This window comes from Camelus ferus, chromosome 10, assembly GCF_009834535.1.
Source record: "Camelus ferus isolate YT-003-E chromosome 10, BCGSAC_Cfer_1.0, whole genome shotgun sequence".
Lineage (NCBI taxonomy): Eukaryota > Metazoa > Chordata > Mammalia > Artiodactyla > Camelidae > Camelus > Camelus ferus.
This window is the reverse complement of record NC_045705.1, coordinates 42,724,735-42,741,959: the sequence shown is the minus strand read 5'-3', so window position 1 is coordinate 42,741,959 and position 17,225 is coordinate 42,724,735. Positions and strand designations below refer to the sequence as shown.

The following is a 17,225-nucleotide window of genomic DNA, read 5'->3' as shown; positions in this document are numbered from 1 at the left end:
TCCTATTTCTCATCTGTTTGATTTTTCCAGCTGAGAGATCAGCTGAGTCCAAACCACACTTTGGTGATACCCAGTCTGAACTCATGTCTTCAAATAAATTCAAACCACCTTACTTTCCAAGGCCAAAACAGAGCTGAGCATAGTTCTCACTTTATGGCGTCTGCCTCCCTTTGTTTCCTTTATAAGAAGAGAAGCTCATTTTCCCTTTTTTTTTTTCCTGCTGTTGGGAATCATCCATTCATTTACTGATTCAGTCAACAAATGTTGACTGAATGTCTTCTGTGTATTAGACTCTACAACGTGCTAGAAAAAAGCCAGACTGAGCTACTTACATAAATCAGGCAGAAGAAAAGCTCATAGAGCATTCAGGCAATTTCTGGAACAGTACGTTGATATCATGGGAAAAAATACAGGCTTTGAAGTCAGATAACATTGAGTTTAATCTCCAACTTAATTACTTACAAGTTGTGTTAATTATGAATTCAGCTATCCTTCTCTGAGCTTCAATTTCTTGTTAAAATGTGGATAATACCATTCTTTCAAGCTTTTATGCTTTATTATCTTTTGAAAAGGAAATGATACAATGTTAGTGTAAATGCATGGCACGGAGTAGGAGTACAACGAATGCTCCCTCTTTTCCCCTTTCTTTTCTTCTCGCTCACCTTCCCTCTACTCTCATTCACCTTCTCTTTTTCCCTTCCTCATTTTCTGTTTTCCTTCCTTTTTTCTCTGTTTCCTTAATTTCCTAACTACCTTCTGCAGATAAACATGCTAATGGATAAATTTCCATCCTCCAAGATTAAATTGAAATCCCAACAGATACTCCTCAGCACAGACAATCCAGATTATATGCCTTTTGAATATCTAACAAGACTGTGAGTAAAAATACTCCTTATGAAATATGTACTTTCTCTCCTTCCTAGATGGCTGCATGGACAGTTTTTCCTTCTGATTCTAAAAGTAACACATCACCTGTCCGGTTGGGATGATGATGTCTGTTGCCACTTCCCAGACATATCATAATGGTGTTCCTGGTAGACAGCAACTAGACATCCAAAATAATCATTGCAGAGGGCTGAAAACTGGGGAAAAAGCTGGCAGAGGAAAATACTCTAAGGAAAGACAGAAAAGCATGAGGATTTAGTAAAGTTCTTAAAGCTATTTATCTAATTTGACCATACTTGATTTAAAACTTACTATTTGGATCTATTTCACTTTAATAAATAAGTACAATAGGTAAATAATGAAAATAAATAGGTTTGTTTGATTACATTTGCTGTATCATCTTGAAATAAACTATTCATCTTAGTGCTCTAGAAATTGAGTATTTCACATATCGTATATTACATGTAGCATCTTATAAAGGATATTTTTGTAGAATTTATTTGTTGAGTATCACCCCAAATTAAATCTTTAATTAAAAAAGAAACTTTGAATCTTTCTTAAAATGTGTGAAATGCTTTGATGCACTCAAGATAAAGAGTGTTAAGTACTAAGTATAATTAGATGTATAAAATTTGCATGTGTGAAAGTTATGTTCAAAGACTACATCTTTTTTTGTAAAATTCACATTTTGGAATAACTTCCAAAATACATGAAAGATAATTTATATGTCTCAAGAAGACTATTTTTATTACCCTCTATTTAATTTTGAAAAAAAATGTTTTATTATCTTTTGAAAAGGAAATGATATTTTCTTAACATGCCATTTCCTGTGATATATCACTTCCTACATAATGTGTTAAAAATAAGGAAAAACTCATTAAGACTCTAGTGATGTTATACTTAAGGAGCTGTATTTGAGTTCAAAGGTGATAATTTGCTGAGCTTCATCTGAGATACACTTTTAGGGGAATATGATGTATGATAATTTGGAAAAAATGTATTTCATAATGTTTGAAATAAAGGATATCCCCATTATGTAAATAAGTAGAATTAAGAAATCCAGGTACATATACAGTATTGTTATAACTGTATTTATACATCTATATAGGTACATGTACATTCCAAAGAAATAGAAATAAATAATAAAATAATATGTAATATAATGTTGGCAGTGATTGTGTTAGATGATGAAATTATAGCCGAGTTATTTTTTCTACTTTCTATATTTGCCAGACTTCCTGAAAATGCACCTATATGAATGTATAATAAAAAAAGAAAAATAGCTATTTGTCATGAATGAAAATTCAAGATTTAATATATGTATTAGCAGAAAGAAGCATTTATGACTTACTAGTAACTCTCCAAAAATAAATTTTCTTTCTAGTAATTATATTTTATTCCCTCATAAAGTAAAGTATTTAACAGATTGGTGAAGAGAAGTTCAGAAAAATTATTGCTATTAAGCAATAGTAGTTCATATTTTTTAAGCACCTAATCTATGTACTTTACATGCATTAACTTGGTAATCAGAACAACCCTACAAGATACTGCTGTTTTTAGCTCCATTTTACAGGAGAAGAAAGTGACACAGAGAGGTTAAGTATCTTGCCCATGATCACACAGCTAATAAATGGCAGAAGCAGAATGAACCCAGGCAGTTTGGCTCCAGGGCCCACACTCTGAACCAGGATACTTTTCTATCAAAGGTCTACTCTGTGCTGTGAACTTTTGATTATTTGTCATTGTTTAATGGAAAGGATGAATACTTCAGATCTGGATGATTGAGTTTAAATCCCAGTTCAAGTATTGCCATGTACTGTATCTTTGGAAAGGAAATCTAGCCCCTTGGCCTGAGTTTCTTCATAAATAAATGGGAATAATGATACTAGACAGCCATGAAAAAGAATGGACTTGGATCACATACTGGATATGGACATGAAAAAGTCTCCAAGACGCATTGTTAACTGACTTCCCCATAATTATACAGGCAGTGAGTCGTGGAGCCACAGTTCACACTCAGATCTGCTTGATGCGAAAGCAGCATGTGTTACAGACTTACAGAGGGGCGAGGGGATCACTTCTATTTGGCAATGTTCAGTGATGCTTTCTTAGAGGAGGTTGGATTCTTTCTGTCTTTTAGATTTATAGTATGAGCTATAGAGTTCTTTTAGCCCTACAGTATACGCCATATGCTTAGCCTTACAGTAGGGTATTGGCATTCAGTCTTGTAGCAGAGTTCTTTCACTCTTACGGGACAGGCAACAGGAGGACTAAGAAATCGTAACTTACTTTTGTATCGCGATCTCTTCAGTTTCCTAAACGACTGCTTAGTCAATTGTCTGATTTGATTTTTACAGCTAGAGAAGGTGCTAATATTCATCATATTTTACTGCTAAAGAATCTGAGGCTTAGAGAGGTCCAATGACAGCTCAAGGTCAAACTCCAAGTGAATTATAGAGCTGAGACCCAGTAATTTGTCTTTTTCAGTGGAATTTGAAGAATCATGAATGCAAAGTTAAGAGTTACCACTGGCCTCCCAACTTAATATGTCCCAGGATCTGCTCTGCGTGTTTCCTTCTGTCAGCCAAAATGATCATTATTTCCCTTGCTGGGACCCATAATTACAGCCTTTCAATAATGCTTGTCAGTCCAGTGTTCCAAATCTTGTTTTTCCTAGTCCTGCTAACTTCTCTGTATAATAAATGCCAGGCAGCACTAGCTAATTAGCAGACAGCAGACAATGCACATTGATACATAACTCTTACTCTTCCAAGGCCCCTGTTTACTGCCAGTGACTTGCGACCTCACTGTGAACCCAGATACAATAAAGCTACCACTGTGATTAGGGTTAGAATACATGTAATCTCCTTAGCCTTAGTTGAAACTGTGAAAATCCCTTTCATCTTCAATTATTATTTATTTGGCCCATTTCTCTGGAGGGCAAGGGGCTGTCTAATCCCCCAGGCTGAGCCTCAGGAGTCTGTTTTAGCAGGAAAGAATGCCAACCTTGCATACCAGGCACTGGAAGACTGGGCCGTGGGTCAGAGAGGCCACGACCCCAATGGCGGTGGAGATGGGGAAGCTTTAGGAGCTTGCTTGTCTGATGGGTATTTTCCAAGGGAGCTGCTTCAAAAATGACTCAAGACAAGTTCCCAGCAATGCAAAATTTTTCTAAATGGAGGTGAATTAGCAAACTGTAAAACTTTTTATTAAAAAAACAACAATACATAAGCTGAGGTACTGCAGAGTGACTCAGGAGTCACCAGTTCAGAGGATTCAGCTAGTTGAACTACTGCACTCCCAAAGGATCTCATGTCAGCAGAGCCAAGATGTGCTCATCGGAGATGCACAAACCTTATGCCAGAATAGCTGAGAATGTTGGAGGGTGTGTTTATCAAGACCATATGCCCAGATTGAATTACCTTGGAGGAAGTCAACTTTAGTGAGTCAGTGGTAAAGGCTTGGCTAAAGACTTGTTCATCAATCAAATGGAGGAGACAGAACCAAAAACCCTTGTCGGTGGCTGTCACCAGGAGCACGAAACAAGGCTGTTTCCATGGAAAAGGAGATGTTCTGACCCACTGCTGTTGTAAACACTTGGAGTTTTAGATGCCTGGTCTTCCTGAGACTTCTGGAGGTCCTGATGTCATTTTTTGGAATTTATCATGGGATTATCAGGTTCAAGAAATCTAACAGACAAGTCTGGGGGGGGGGGGTGGCCCTCTGGTCCTCGTGTCTCTATTCCTCATATCGTAGGCCAATTTGTATAACAATATGGCTTATCCCAGGAGGATGATCCCAGCTGTCTAGATAAGCATCTCCTTCCCAAGGTCAAGTGGTGGAGGAGGCTGGCACCAGTCAGTACACCTTCTGACTCAGGAATCCTGCTGCTGACAGAGATCTGGGATCCAAACTCTCATCAACAGAAAGGTATTTCCAGACACCTTTAATGGGTAGATTTGAATCTAAATAGGCCAGAGCTAAGAGTTTTTAGGTCAGAGCAACAACAGCATCAACAAACTCCCATCCTTCCTCATCGCCACACTTTTCTGTCTTTTCTTTGAGTTCTTCCTAACCCAAATTTCTGAAATAAAGATGGTCATTCGATGTCAGAAGGGAGGTTAGTGGATACAAGTCACTTTTCCCTGCCTCCCAGCTTGCCCCAGGTTGAGTTTAGCTCAATGAAAGGGCCTTCCAACAGTAACACAATTTAAGAATTCCTGTCCCCCACAGACCATCTGTTACCTCTTTCACAAAACACCTAGGTTATTGTTGAGACTGGGGCATGTTAGGGCTTGCCAATCTATAGGCAACCTACAATTCCAGTGCTATTTAAACTCTTCCAGTGTGGTGCGTTGCGGGGCAGGAAGTGCTGAGTAGTAAATTTTCCAATGACTTTTTTAGGAGGCTGCTATGAGATTGTTATCAAAAATTGACAAAGAGAACTTAATTGATGAGGCTGTATATTTATGTCTTAGGAAGTGGTCACTTTTTTTTTTTTTAAAGTAGATAAATAGATCTGAACATCTCTTGGAAATTGAGTAGCTAATGAAATACTCTTGATTGAAGACTTGGAAAAGCAAGGTGAGGAAATCTTCCAGAAGGTAGCATAACGAGACAAAAAGAACAAAACAGTAATTTAAGAAGTTTTAATAATGATGGTCTAGAGTTAGATTAGTTAGAAAAAGGCAGAGAAAATTGTTCAAGAAATGATGTGCAAGAATGCTTCTGGAAAATGAAGTGAGTATCTAGATGTCAGAGACTACTTAGTGACTTAAACAACAGTATACTACTGTGAGATTTCAAATTGCCAAAAGTAAATGAATATAAGTAGCAAATCCAAAATAATTATACATTAATTTTCATCAATTTTAAAGTCTATATATATATAGTAGAGAATTTAGGAAAGCATAAAGAAGAAAAATTACCATTAAGTCTATCATTCATATTTTGTTTAGTTTCCTTCCAGCTATATGTATAAACATGCATATGTTTGCAAAGTCTGGATGATTTTATATGTGTGTGTGTGTGTGTGTGTGTGTGTGTATGTATTTACATTTGTTTCATATGTAATTTTATACTTTGCTTTTTTCAGAATAATATTATGTCCTAAACACTTTGTGACACTAAATATTCTTCATAAACATGCTGTTTAATGGCTATAAATATTAAATTTGATGGATATGACATTACCTTTTTCTAATTAAAATATAGTTTCAGGTGTATAGCAAAGATTCAGTTATACATATATAATGTGTGTGTGTATATATATATATAACTTATAATGGAAAATACATATATATATTCTTTTTCAGATTCTTTTCCATTATAAGTTATTACAAGATATTGTATATAGCTCCCTGTGCTATACAGTAGGTCCTGACATTGTCTTTTTAACCAATTTTCTATTGATTGGCACTCAGATTGCTACTAAAAATAGTGCTGCATTAAATATCTTGTGCATAAATCATTGAAAGACTGATTATTTCTTTAGGATAGATTCTTTAAAGAAGAATAGCTGATCAAACGGCACTTACTATTTCTTGGGTAATTATGCCTGTATTTGAGACTCTTCATGCATATGGCCAGGTTGTCTTTGAGGAGGTCTTAACAATTTAGGGAAGCTGTTAAAGGGAGCTATAGGGGTGGGAGGTGAAGTGACCAGGTCGACCTGGGAGTTAGTAGCAGTCACAAATGGAATACAGTCCTTAACACTTACAGCCCAGCAGTCTTTGGACCCCCTGCCCCCTTCCCATTGCTTTCTGCAGAAGCTGGCAGCAATGCTCAAGTTCCTTGTAGAAATTAGGCAGCTTGTAGCACCCAGGACTCAAAGTGATTGGCAGTAACATAAGACATGGCCACAACATCATTCATATTTTTCATTGTCATTAAAGCATTTACTGAGTGTCTGTGGGAGTCAGGGCACTTCATGTAGCCTGGCCTGAATGAGGACAAAACATGTCTTGAGCCCACAGGTGGGACACGGCAGGGACTGTGCCAGGTACTGGTAGGATAGAGATTGGGAAGAAATCTACAAAAAGAGGGAGGCTAAGGGTAGGGTATAGCTCAAGATATTAGCATTATAGATTGCATGCTTAGCATGCATGAGGTCCTGGGTTCAATCCCCAGTACTTCCTCTAAAAAAATTAATAAATAAACCTAATCCCCCTTCCCCAAAACCAAAACAAAAGAGTGAGGTTAGATAGGACATAGACCCGTGAGATGGCGTATGTATAAACTGCTATTGCACGGGCGTGCTCGGGAGGGAAATGACCTCTTCTGTCTGACTCAAAGAGGTTCATCATTTAGGATTTGCTTTGTCTGCATAGAACAGAAAATACATCAACAAAGGGCTGTATAAGATAGAATGTATTCTTCGCACACAAAATAAACTCAGAAGTTGAGAGTAGAGGAGTGCCCCACTGAAGTAATTTATTTATAAAGAAGATTGATCCAGGAGTGACAACAAAACAGGTCCAAGCAGGGGAAATGGAGTCAGGGAGGTAGGGTGAGGAAACATCTCCTTGATGAGAGGTTAAGAGGACAGACGTGAAAAGGACAGGACGAACGGGAGAGATACTGGAGGGAAGAGTCAGAGAATTGGTGTCAGTCCAAAAGTAGGGCACAAGCCGGAAGGAGGCAAGGTAATAGCAAGGTTTGGGAGGGCCACATCTTTGGGGGAAGACGATAAGTTTCCTTCCGGGCAGATGGAGCTTGTGGGGACCGCTTGTGGGGAAGGCTTCCGTCATTTCCTTGCCACCTGAGCCTGGGCTGCTGTGGCAGCCACCCCAGGACAGTGTGGGGACCTCTTGTGGGAGGTTCTGGAGTGTCAGCCCGATTATGCCACCCATGAAATGCTGCTGTGGTTCTCCTGGGAAGGCAAACCTCTCAGCACTGATAAGATCCGTGCAATCAGGATGAGGAAAGGTTGGCTGGAAAATTACCGAAACCTAAAACACTGACACTGTGTACCTACTGAAGAGGCCTAGAAAGAGTCATTACATGATGACTGCTGGGAATCCTCCTCCAAGACCACTCAGTGGACACCCTTTTTTTTTTTTTAATTTGTTTTCTTCTTTTGAAAATAATCATATTCCCTCTAAAAATAAAATGGGAAACATAGGAAAACAGAAAAATATATAATAAAAGCAAAGCAGTAATTTTATCATCCAGAAATCATCTCTAATAACATATTGGTGTATGATTTTCTAGAACTTTATGCGTGTGTATGTGGATAATGGAAATTATGTATTTTTATGCCAAACTGGGTATATATTTTATAATTTTTTCCCAATTTTAAAATGCTGTGATAAAACATTGTGACTATCTTTCCAAGCTAATCAATATTTTTCTTAAACATCACTTATAAAGGTTGTATAATACGCCATCACATATTTATAACATTGTAATATTTAACCTCACGCATATTTAGAAAGCTCCCTTTTTTCTATAATAAACAACACTGTAATATGCATTCATGAAGTTAAATTTTTATAAATGTCTTTCTTTATTATTCATTATCTTAAATTCCTACAAATATAATTTTTACATCAAGGGGCACAGACACTTTTGAGGCTTTTGATGCATATAATCAAATTTCTCTATAAGAGCTTTTTCTTAAATTATAATCCCACTAGTATCATATGATAGTGCCCGTTTCTTTGCATCCTTATTTGATATTGAATATTTTTAGTATTAAAACATTTGTCAATTTGAAAAGTGAAAATTGGTATCTCATTATTGTTTAACTTTTCCGCTTCTATTACTAGGGCAAAATATTTTTTCGCATTACTATCGGCTTTTTGTTTTTCTTGTGTGGTCAATTGTTTATTCATATCCCTATTCCTTTATCTATTTGGAGGTTTGAAAAAAACTTATAAGAGCTTTTTATATACATAGTGTATTCTCTTTTGCCTGTCTTAAATGTCACAAATTATTCCCCATTTTTCATTTGCCATTTGTCTTGCTTCTGGTGATATATATATATATCAAGCAAGACAAATGGCAAATGAAAAATATATATATATTTATATATATATACACACACACACACACACACACATATATATATATATATATATACCCATTTAAAATGTTTTTCTTTGAGAGGGAGGGAGGTAATCAGGTTTATTTATTTATTTTTTTAATGGAGGTACTGGAGATTGAACCCAGGACTTTATACATGCTAGGCACACGCTCTCCCCTGAGCTATTCTCTTCCCCCCTAAAATGTTTGTCTTTTTATGATTTCTACCTTTAGTGTAATGCTTAAAAATCCTTTGCCTACAGTAATATTAGATCTACATTCACCTCTATGTTCTACTAGTACTTTCATGGAGTAGAGGAAATGCACTAAGGAAGCTGAGATAGCATCAGAGGACTCAGGCTGATGGGATGGGTGGCAATAAGGAGGGAGGGGTCAAGTGTGACTGAGTTTTCAGGTTTGGTAGATTCTGGAGAGGGTGGACCCAATGACTAAAACTAGGAATACAGGAAAAGGAACAAGTCTGTTAGGGTAGATAGTGACTTCAGTTTTGCACATGCTACATTTGAAACGTCCTCCAGAAAGCCTAGCAGAAATGCCCAAAAGGCAGTTGCAAGGAGGGTGTGGAATGCAGGAGTGAGGCCAGGGTTTTAAGTAGGGGCACAGAAACCAGCAGCAGACACTTGGTAGGTGAGCAGCATTTTCTTGCTGAGCCCCTCACTGCATTACTTCCTTTCATCTTCTGACAACTTTAGGAGGTAGAAATTATTATTCTCATATTATACATGAGGGGACAGGCCAACAGAAATTAAATTACTTTACTGAGGTCTTACACTTGGGTAGTGGTGGGCCTCGAATGTGAAATCAAATAAGTCAGCCTGGTTGCTGAGTTTAATCTCCTGCCAGTTGGCTCTCCTGGCAGAGGAGTGCGCCAGCTCCAGGAGGGAAAGTCTGAGTCCCGAGGATGGAGAACCGCGCTCTCGAGGCGTGGGCAGCAAAGAAGGGGAGAAGCCAGTGAAGGCATTCGAGAGGGAGGCAGAGGGCCGTGTGTGTGTGTGTGTGTGTGTGTGTGTGTGTGTGTCAGTGGTGTGTGTGTGTCCGTGGTGTATGGTGTGTGTGTGTATCCGTGGTGTGTGGGGTGTGTGTGTGTATCCGTGGTGTGTGGGGTGTGTGTGTGCCGCTGAATGACATTCTAACCAGAATACCCACTGTTTGATGGCAGGGGCTTATATCTTAAATATTCTTGTAGATAAATGAAACCTCACTCCTGACCTCGACCGTCCAAAAATTCTGTCAGTGTTTTACGTATAAATATTTCTTGATTGACACTCTGATGTTGTGTCAGTAACTTTCTGGAGTTATCCTAGACCACACCAGTCCCTGTGTCCAAACTTGCTATGAACGAGGGGCTCATTCACAGGAGAATCTCAGTATTATTAAGCCGTTGAGTTCTCTGCGAGCTGCAGAGGTGGAGTCCTAGGTCTTTACTCTCTACACAGGCCGGGTAGGATCACTCCCACAAACGAATAGCATGCCGTTTTCACTCGTGTTGCCTTTTCGCCTGAGTTGTTGAATACATGTGAGATAAAGCCTTTTATCTTTGAATCATACATTTTCCTTTTCCTCTTTTGTTAGATATTTCCCCGCATATGTAGGACTTTCTAAAATACCTTTTTAGAAACCCTTTTTCCTTACAGCCTGAATATCTAGTAGTTTAGCAGAAACAAAGCTGGAATAGAAGCCTGGACCTGGATTGTATCGCATGCCAAAGGAGTGTGGTAGAGTAGGAAAAGCACGGATTTAGGAATTAAGAGTTCTAATTTTCATTCTATCCCTTTTGGGTAAATTATTTAAATTCTTTGAGCCCCATTTCCCTCATTATAAAGTGGGGGTATGTACTAACAGGGTGGTTGTGAGGGTTAAATAAAATAACCAAGATAAAGGGCTTGGCCCATTGTAGGCGCCCAGTACAAGGAAGCTGGAACTCTGAGTTCATATAGAATCATTTTGCTCCATGTCCTTCTCAGATGCTTGCCCTTTGGCCATTCCGTAGCTCATTTCCACCCATTCCGTAGCTCATTTCCACCCATTCCTGTTGGGCAGATGAAGAGGAAACTGAGTCCTAACTGAACCATGTCTGTCCCTTGCAAATCTAACATGTGTAGCTATGGTACATAATTTTACTTGTTAATAAATCTACCACTGGAAATGATTTAGGGCATAATCTGGTTTTCTTGGTCCAGACTCACTTGCAGTCATTTGCTGATGATAATCAATAAAGATCCTATTCTAGTTTTTCTTTCTGATGAAAAAGTCCGACATCAAAATTCTGGTAGACTGAAATGTGTTCATTTCCAGCACTTCCCGTACAGAATCCATCATGGACTCTTTCCAAATAATCTAAAAATTATTGCCTATTTCCAGACAACTGCTGCACCCCGGAATCAATACTGGATGTGACTCCCCTGGCAAGTTAGCACAGGTTTTAGACAAGCCTAGTTGATAAAAGGGGAACTCTCTGAAGATGACAGAGAAATGAGCTGCAGCCTTAACTTGGCAGAACTATTTATTAAAATAGATATTTAGGAGATTTTTCAAATGCTGCTCTTAGTGGTAGATCTCATTTGAGAGCTTTGGCCCTCTGCTTCAGGAATGAACATTCTTTAGGACAGCCCTGGCTAGTTCCTGTGGTTTGGTGTAATTATTAATAGTGCCTCCTTTCACTCTCAAGAGTCCCAATTTGGATGATAAATTTATGGTCTCCTCTTACAGGCCTTTTCAGAGTAAAGTCCATCCCTTTGAAGATTGCATTAATCTAAGAAAAATTACTTTACCTTTCCTACAACAGGTTATTTGGTGCCCTATCTTGCAGTCATGTAAGTATTTCTTCAGAGCAATTATTAAGAACCACATAAGCTAATGAATAACTCCCTATGGCTCTCTTATTGTTGAAAGCAAATAAAGTAACTTCATAGGGATGAGCCTAAGACAGCAGGCCTGGGAGGAAAACACGAGGGTCTCACATTCATGGTTGCAAAGCAATTTCCAATCATTTAAATTAGCTTTTTCACTTAATATGTGCAAGAATGTGTCCCTACCCTGGACAACAAGGAAATAGAGTCTTAGAGAAATTTGACTCTGTGCCTTCTGAAATGGAATACCTTTCACTCTTGAATTCTGAGCACTTGTGGTTCTCATACACTTTTTACAGACTTGAGTCACCTCCCTTCTTATTCTTCAGGAAGGGGTGTGCTGTGGTTTAGCAATTCGAGGGTAGTAAGATTGTCAAAACATTCCCAGAGATGCTCTGAGAGTTACTGCGGAAAGCAGGTTTCCACAGTGCACGGCGGCTGCTGGGAGGAGGAGCCACAGGGCACAACTCCAACCCTTTCTCTCTGGAGGGGAGGAGAGCCGGCTTGTCAGGATAAAGCCGGGCATCCTTCTGGACAGCCTGAGGCAGATGGATTCTCAGGTTGAGACAGATGGGTTCTTAGGAAGCCTTGTAATCTGAGGGTAGAGGGAAGATAGGAGGCAAGGATGGTCTACTTGTTTGCTAATGCCCTTTTCATCTAAAGATGCTCTGGCCTGAATCTAGTTTATATTCTATCCCCACCTACCTGGCTTCCTGTTTGCAGCCTAGTTCTGAGCAAAGGAAGTAAGTGCAAAGCAAAGCCAGGGAGCACAGAAAAGTTTGCCCTCCAAAAAATGTGCTTGGAGAGCCCTTATCTCGGGGGAAAATGCACAGCAGTTGAGAAGAGAACAGAGCCACAAAACCAGAAGGGAACTATGGCATAATGTTTGTTTTGACATGGTCCTTCCACAGCCTTCCTCCCAAATCTCCTTAAGTAGGGGTGGTGGGGGGATGGAGCAAAGGACAGAAAACGCCACCTCTCCCATGATAGTGCCATGCTGGGGTTGGTTAGAATCGGCTGGGGATGTCACTCTTGCTGGAAGATGTCCAGAAGACCCAGAATTCTGATACTTTAGAGTCAGGAGTACTCTCCAGACATCTTGCAACCCACCCCTCTCATTTTACTCAGGGTCTTTCAAGATTTTACTGAACTGTGAACCTGAGGTGCTCACCAAGCCACTTTAGTCTAAAAGACTTAAAAATTATAAACTGAGAGTCATTTCTTTCCACTGTGAAGAATTGTCATGGGACCTAAATGAATGATTCTGGAAACAAACTGCAATACTTCCTGTGCAGCCAGGGAGCTCGCTCACCGTGGCTGGCCACTGTCTCCGGCATGGCAGAGGGATGCCCTGCCCCCGGAGAGGTAGCAAAGCGAAACTGAAGCTTCAGGACTGGTCCTCAATTTTGCATTCTTTTGCTTAAAGAGACCCCTTCCCCTAATTGTCTGAGCTTCAGGTCCCAGAAAACCTGCATCTTGGCCTGCCTGCCTGCACAATAAATCTAAATGTCTGATGCTCCAACAGATCAGAAGAGGAGAGCAGGTGTGGGTGAGGATGACTCAGCCTGGACCCGGCTGGGAAAACAGGCTGGGGCTTGTGAAGAAGTTGGATCAAGCATAGCGTTGAGGGGTGGCTCACATGACATCTCAAACTTCCAGACCCTCCTTGCTTCCACCACCATTAGCGTCTTGCCCAGACCAAACGTGTCTTTCAGCTGCAGAACCAGTGGAGTCCTATTTTTGCCATCATCCTTAATTTTGCCGGCTCTCAGAATGGCTTAAGCACCTCTGGTTTGTGAGTTCCCACCCTCCCCTCTCCCCCACCACCAAGTGAATCCACGTTGTTGGCCAGCCTTCTAAGGAGGTAGAATACTTGGCCCACTTATTAGATATAATACTCCTGGTGTGTCCCCTTGTGGCTAGAAACCAACCAATTATTAAAAAATGTATTTATTTACTCTTGTCTGTCTTGTCTGCCTATGTTATCCCTTATCATCCTAAGCACAAATATAATATTGGTTAAAAGAGTGAATGAAAAACACAAACGAAACAACCTCTTTGGCATGAAAGACCTAGGTTTGAATTTAGCTTTTCCTTACCAGCTGTTTGACCCAAGGTACATGACTTAAAATGTCTAGGCCTTGGTTTCCTCATTTGTGAAATGGGAAGAATAATGGTATCTATTTTTAAGACTGCTGGGATGATTAAGTAGCAGATAGATCAAAGCGGGCACAGAGCAAGTGCTGGATAGATGCTTGCTATTATTATGATCACTTGAAGTAATCTGATTCCGTTTAAATTGTCTTTCAGTGGCACTCAGAACATTGAAAGGAAAGCATTTAGGGTTCTCCTGAAGGATAGGAGAGGAAGCAGCTAAAAGCCGTGGATGCCCTCAGCATTTTCAGCCCAATTATCCTCCTGGCTAGACCATTAATAGCTGAATAGGTGTGCAGGTACTTGGCGTTCACACTCTCAGGCTTAGGTCAGGCTTAGCATCACCGGGTCACTGCGGAAGAAAGCCGGCTGGGGCAGCTCAAATGACTTGCCCAAGGTCACTCCCCTTAAAAACCAGGGCATGCAGGACCCAAATCCAGCAGTGTGCGTCCTGACATTGTATTATCCGCCGCCTCTCCTCCAAGCTCGCTCTACCGTGTGGGATGGCGGGGGGCGGGGCCCATGACCTCAAGGGTCCTGTGTTCAGCCAGGCTTGTTACCACCATCTCCCGCAATTCGCTTAACTTTTTGAGACTCAGGCTCGGGAAACTTGGAAAATAAAACCCACACCCCCAGTGTTGTGGCCTAGATCACAGGCGAGAAAAGCTCTTAGGAAACTGTAAGCGCTGTACGAATAACCTCTGCAAAAGACATTGGCACCTGAGCCACGACCCCCCACCCCCTTTCCAGGCCCGGGAATCGCTCTGGTCTCCAACCCTCTCCAAGGGCGCACGGCGCAGGGCAGGACGGAGAGGAAGGAGGATTAACCCTTGGGCTCCTGCCTGGGCGTTTCTCCAGGCGGCGGGGGAGGAGTTCCGCCCCTCGGCCGGGTCCCGTCCCGCCCCGCCGCCTCCGCTCACTCGCGCCCGCGCTCGCCGTCCTGGAGTCTCTCCCGCCCAGGCCCCGGCTGCGCTTCCCCCGCCCGCACTGCACCGCACCGCACGGCAGGCGGGCCCCCAGGATGCAGGTCCCGCACAAGGAGCACCTGTACAAGCTGCTGGTGATCGGCGATCTGGGCGTGGGCAAGACCAGCATCATCAAGCGCTACGTGCACCAGAACTTCTCCTCGCACTACCGGGCCACCATCGGCGTGGACTTCGCGCTCAAGGTGCTCCACTGGGACCCGGAGACAGTGGTTCGCCTGCAGCTCTGGGACATCGCAGGTGAGCACCCTGGGAGGGGATCCGGGGGCGGGAGCGCCTCGCAGGCCGTCTCCAGTCCCAGGGCAGCGGCTTACAGGCCAAGTGGGAGACACCGATCTGGTCGATGCGGCTCAAGAGACTTTTCTGGTGGGCTGGAAACTTGGTTTTAAAGAAAACAAGAAAAGTTTTTCTCTCTCTCGCTGAAACTTCAAGTGCAGTCCCTGACGCTTCGGGGCTGTTGCTTTATCTCCCTCCCACAGCCTCTCTTGGGACCTGTCGGACAGCGCGGGTCTCCCCAGAGCCCAGAGGGAGACTGTCGGAGTTGCATTCAGTTCTAGGTCTCCTGCTCATTTTCCCGGCGCGGCGCGGGCAATCCTGCCGGTGTCCTGCCCGCCCTTCCATGCCCGGGGCCACCGAGGGGAAGCCCCTACACCGGTTCACAGAGGGAACCGGGAGAGTTCCAGACTAGGAGTTTATCAATTCCTGTTTCCAGTCGCTCACTTTATTACAACTTTTGCCACCCCGTTTTCTACCTTTCAGTCAAACAAGTTTGAGGTTCTCTGCTTTGAGAAAACAAGGACCTTTTTTCTGTGAATAATGTGTTGCAGGTAAACTATTATTTCTCTCTCTCTCTGTCCTCTATGGAAAGGAGCTTGGGCATATATATTTAGGGCCATTTTTGTCTAAGGATCTATGACACTAGCCACAGATTTCCTGATTTGGCCCTAAAATTTTCATTGAGAGATCTCAATGAAAATGAGAAGCTTCTTCACAATTGTTTGAAATCAGAATTTGATTCCTAGGGTTTATACTGGGAAGTTAGACCTTGCAATCCAATGGGATGGTGCAAAGAGTGAGTCTTTGGACCAAGGCTGTTTGTAAGCCGGGCATGTCCAACCCCTCATTATAGATCCTGGCTCTGCTGGTCACTGACCTGCTCAGTGAGGGGCTTCAGACAAGTCCCACCAGCTCAGCTGCATCCCTGTTAAGTGGGGAGCGGTTGGACAATGACAGCTCAGGAACCTTCCTGCTCAGAAGTGTTGAGTCCTCTGGGACTCTCTGTGAACCCCACCAAACAGTCCACTTCAGCTCTGCCTATTTCCTGCTCTGTGACACTAGGAACCTTTTAGAAGTGCTAGACCCAAGCTGGCCATTTCTTGTTCGGAATATAGGTTCATTTTAGCTGGTGCATTTGACTGGAAACACTTCATCATGATGTGAAGTGAGAACAAATGTGGAAAATTTCTGAAAGGGCACTTCTGGTTCTGGGAACTCCAGTGCCTCTTTAATCATGAGCTGCCAGGTCTTGTGATAAAACTCTTGGCATGGGAACAGATTCACGCATTTGGTGTCATCTTTAGCAGCTTTAGTAGCACAGGGGTTATCAGAGTCCAGAAGATGTCATCAGCCACTATCTGATTGGGCTTTATGTCTAGAGAATCCACTATGAGTCTGTGCACTTTGCTGCTGTTTGTTTTAAGGTCAGACAGCTCTTCTGGCTGCATTAAAGTCTCTGCGACCCAGGTTTACAATTAGCATACTGTTTGAAAGGGGATGTCGCTGTAGTTTAGACTTTTGTGTTAAATACAAGTAAGGATGTGACCTCAGGCATGTTATGAGGGTCTCAGTGTCCTTACCTAACAGGGACAATAGTAGGATCTAGCAATTAAGAGCTGAAATTCCAGAGTCAAACTACTTCTGTCTGAATCCCCTGTTTTACCCGTATATCCTGGACAATTTTAGGCAAGTTCCCTAACTTCCTATAAATCAGTTTTCTTATCTGTAAATAGAATGTTTTCTCCTAACAAATGAGAGATGAGCAACCAGCAAATGCTAGCAAAATCCATTAGTACTTTCTGTGTAGGAGAGCTGAAGGATTGCCGTTACACTAGCTACCTTTTTTTTTTTTTTTGAACATGTATAAATGCTGGGCAAGAAGAACATGATATAAATATGCTAAGTAAATCTTAATAACTGATAATTCCTAACAATTGAGGAACACATAAACTGCTCCCAAACACCCAGCACCATCTTTCAGCTTTATCTACATTACAACATGCTTTCTTGAGCAATTTCATCCCCAAGCTTA

General features: G+C 41.6%; 1 protein-coding gene across 1 annotated transcript in view; it reads left to right on the top strand.

The window, feature by feature from the left end:
* The first annotated feature begins 14,834 nt into the window (after positions 1-14,834).
* The window catches only part of RAB38 (RAB38, member RAS oncogene family), a 56,656-nt gene continuing 54,265 nt past the window's right edge, over positions 14,835-17,225 (top strand). Inside the window, exon 1 of the mRNA XM_014565781.2 lies at positions 14,835-15,157. Within this exon, the coding sequence (XP_014421267.2) occupies positions 14,956-15,157 (202 nt within the window). The 5' untranslated portion in view covers positions 14,835-14,955. The remainder of the gene's footprint in view (positions 15,158-17,225) is intronic.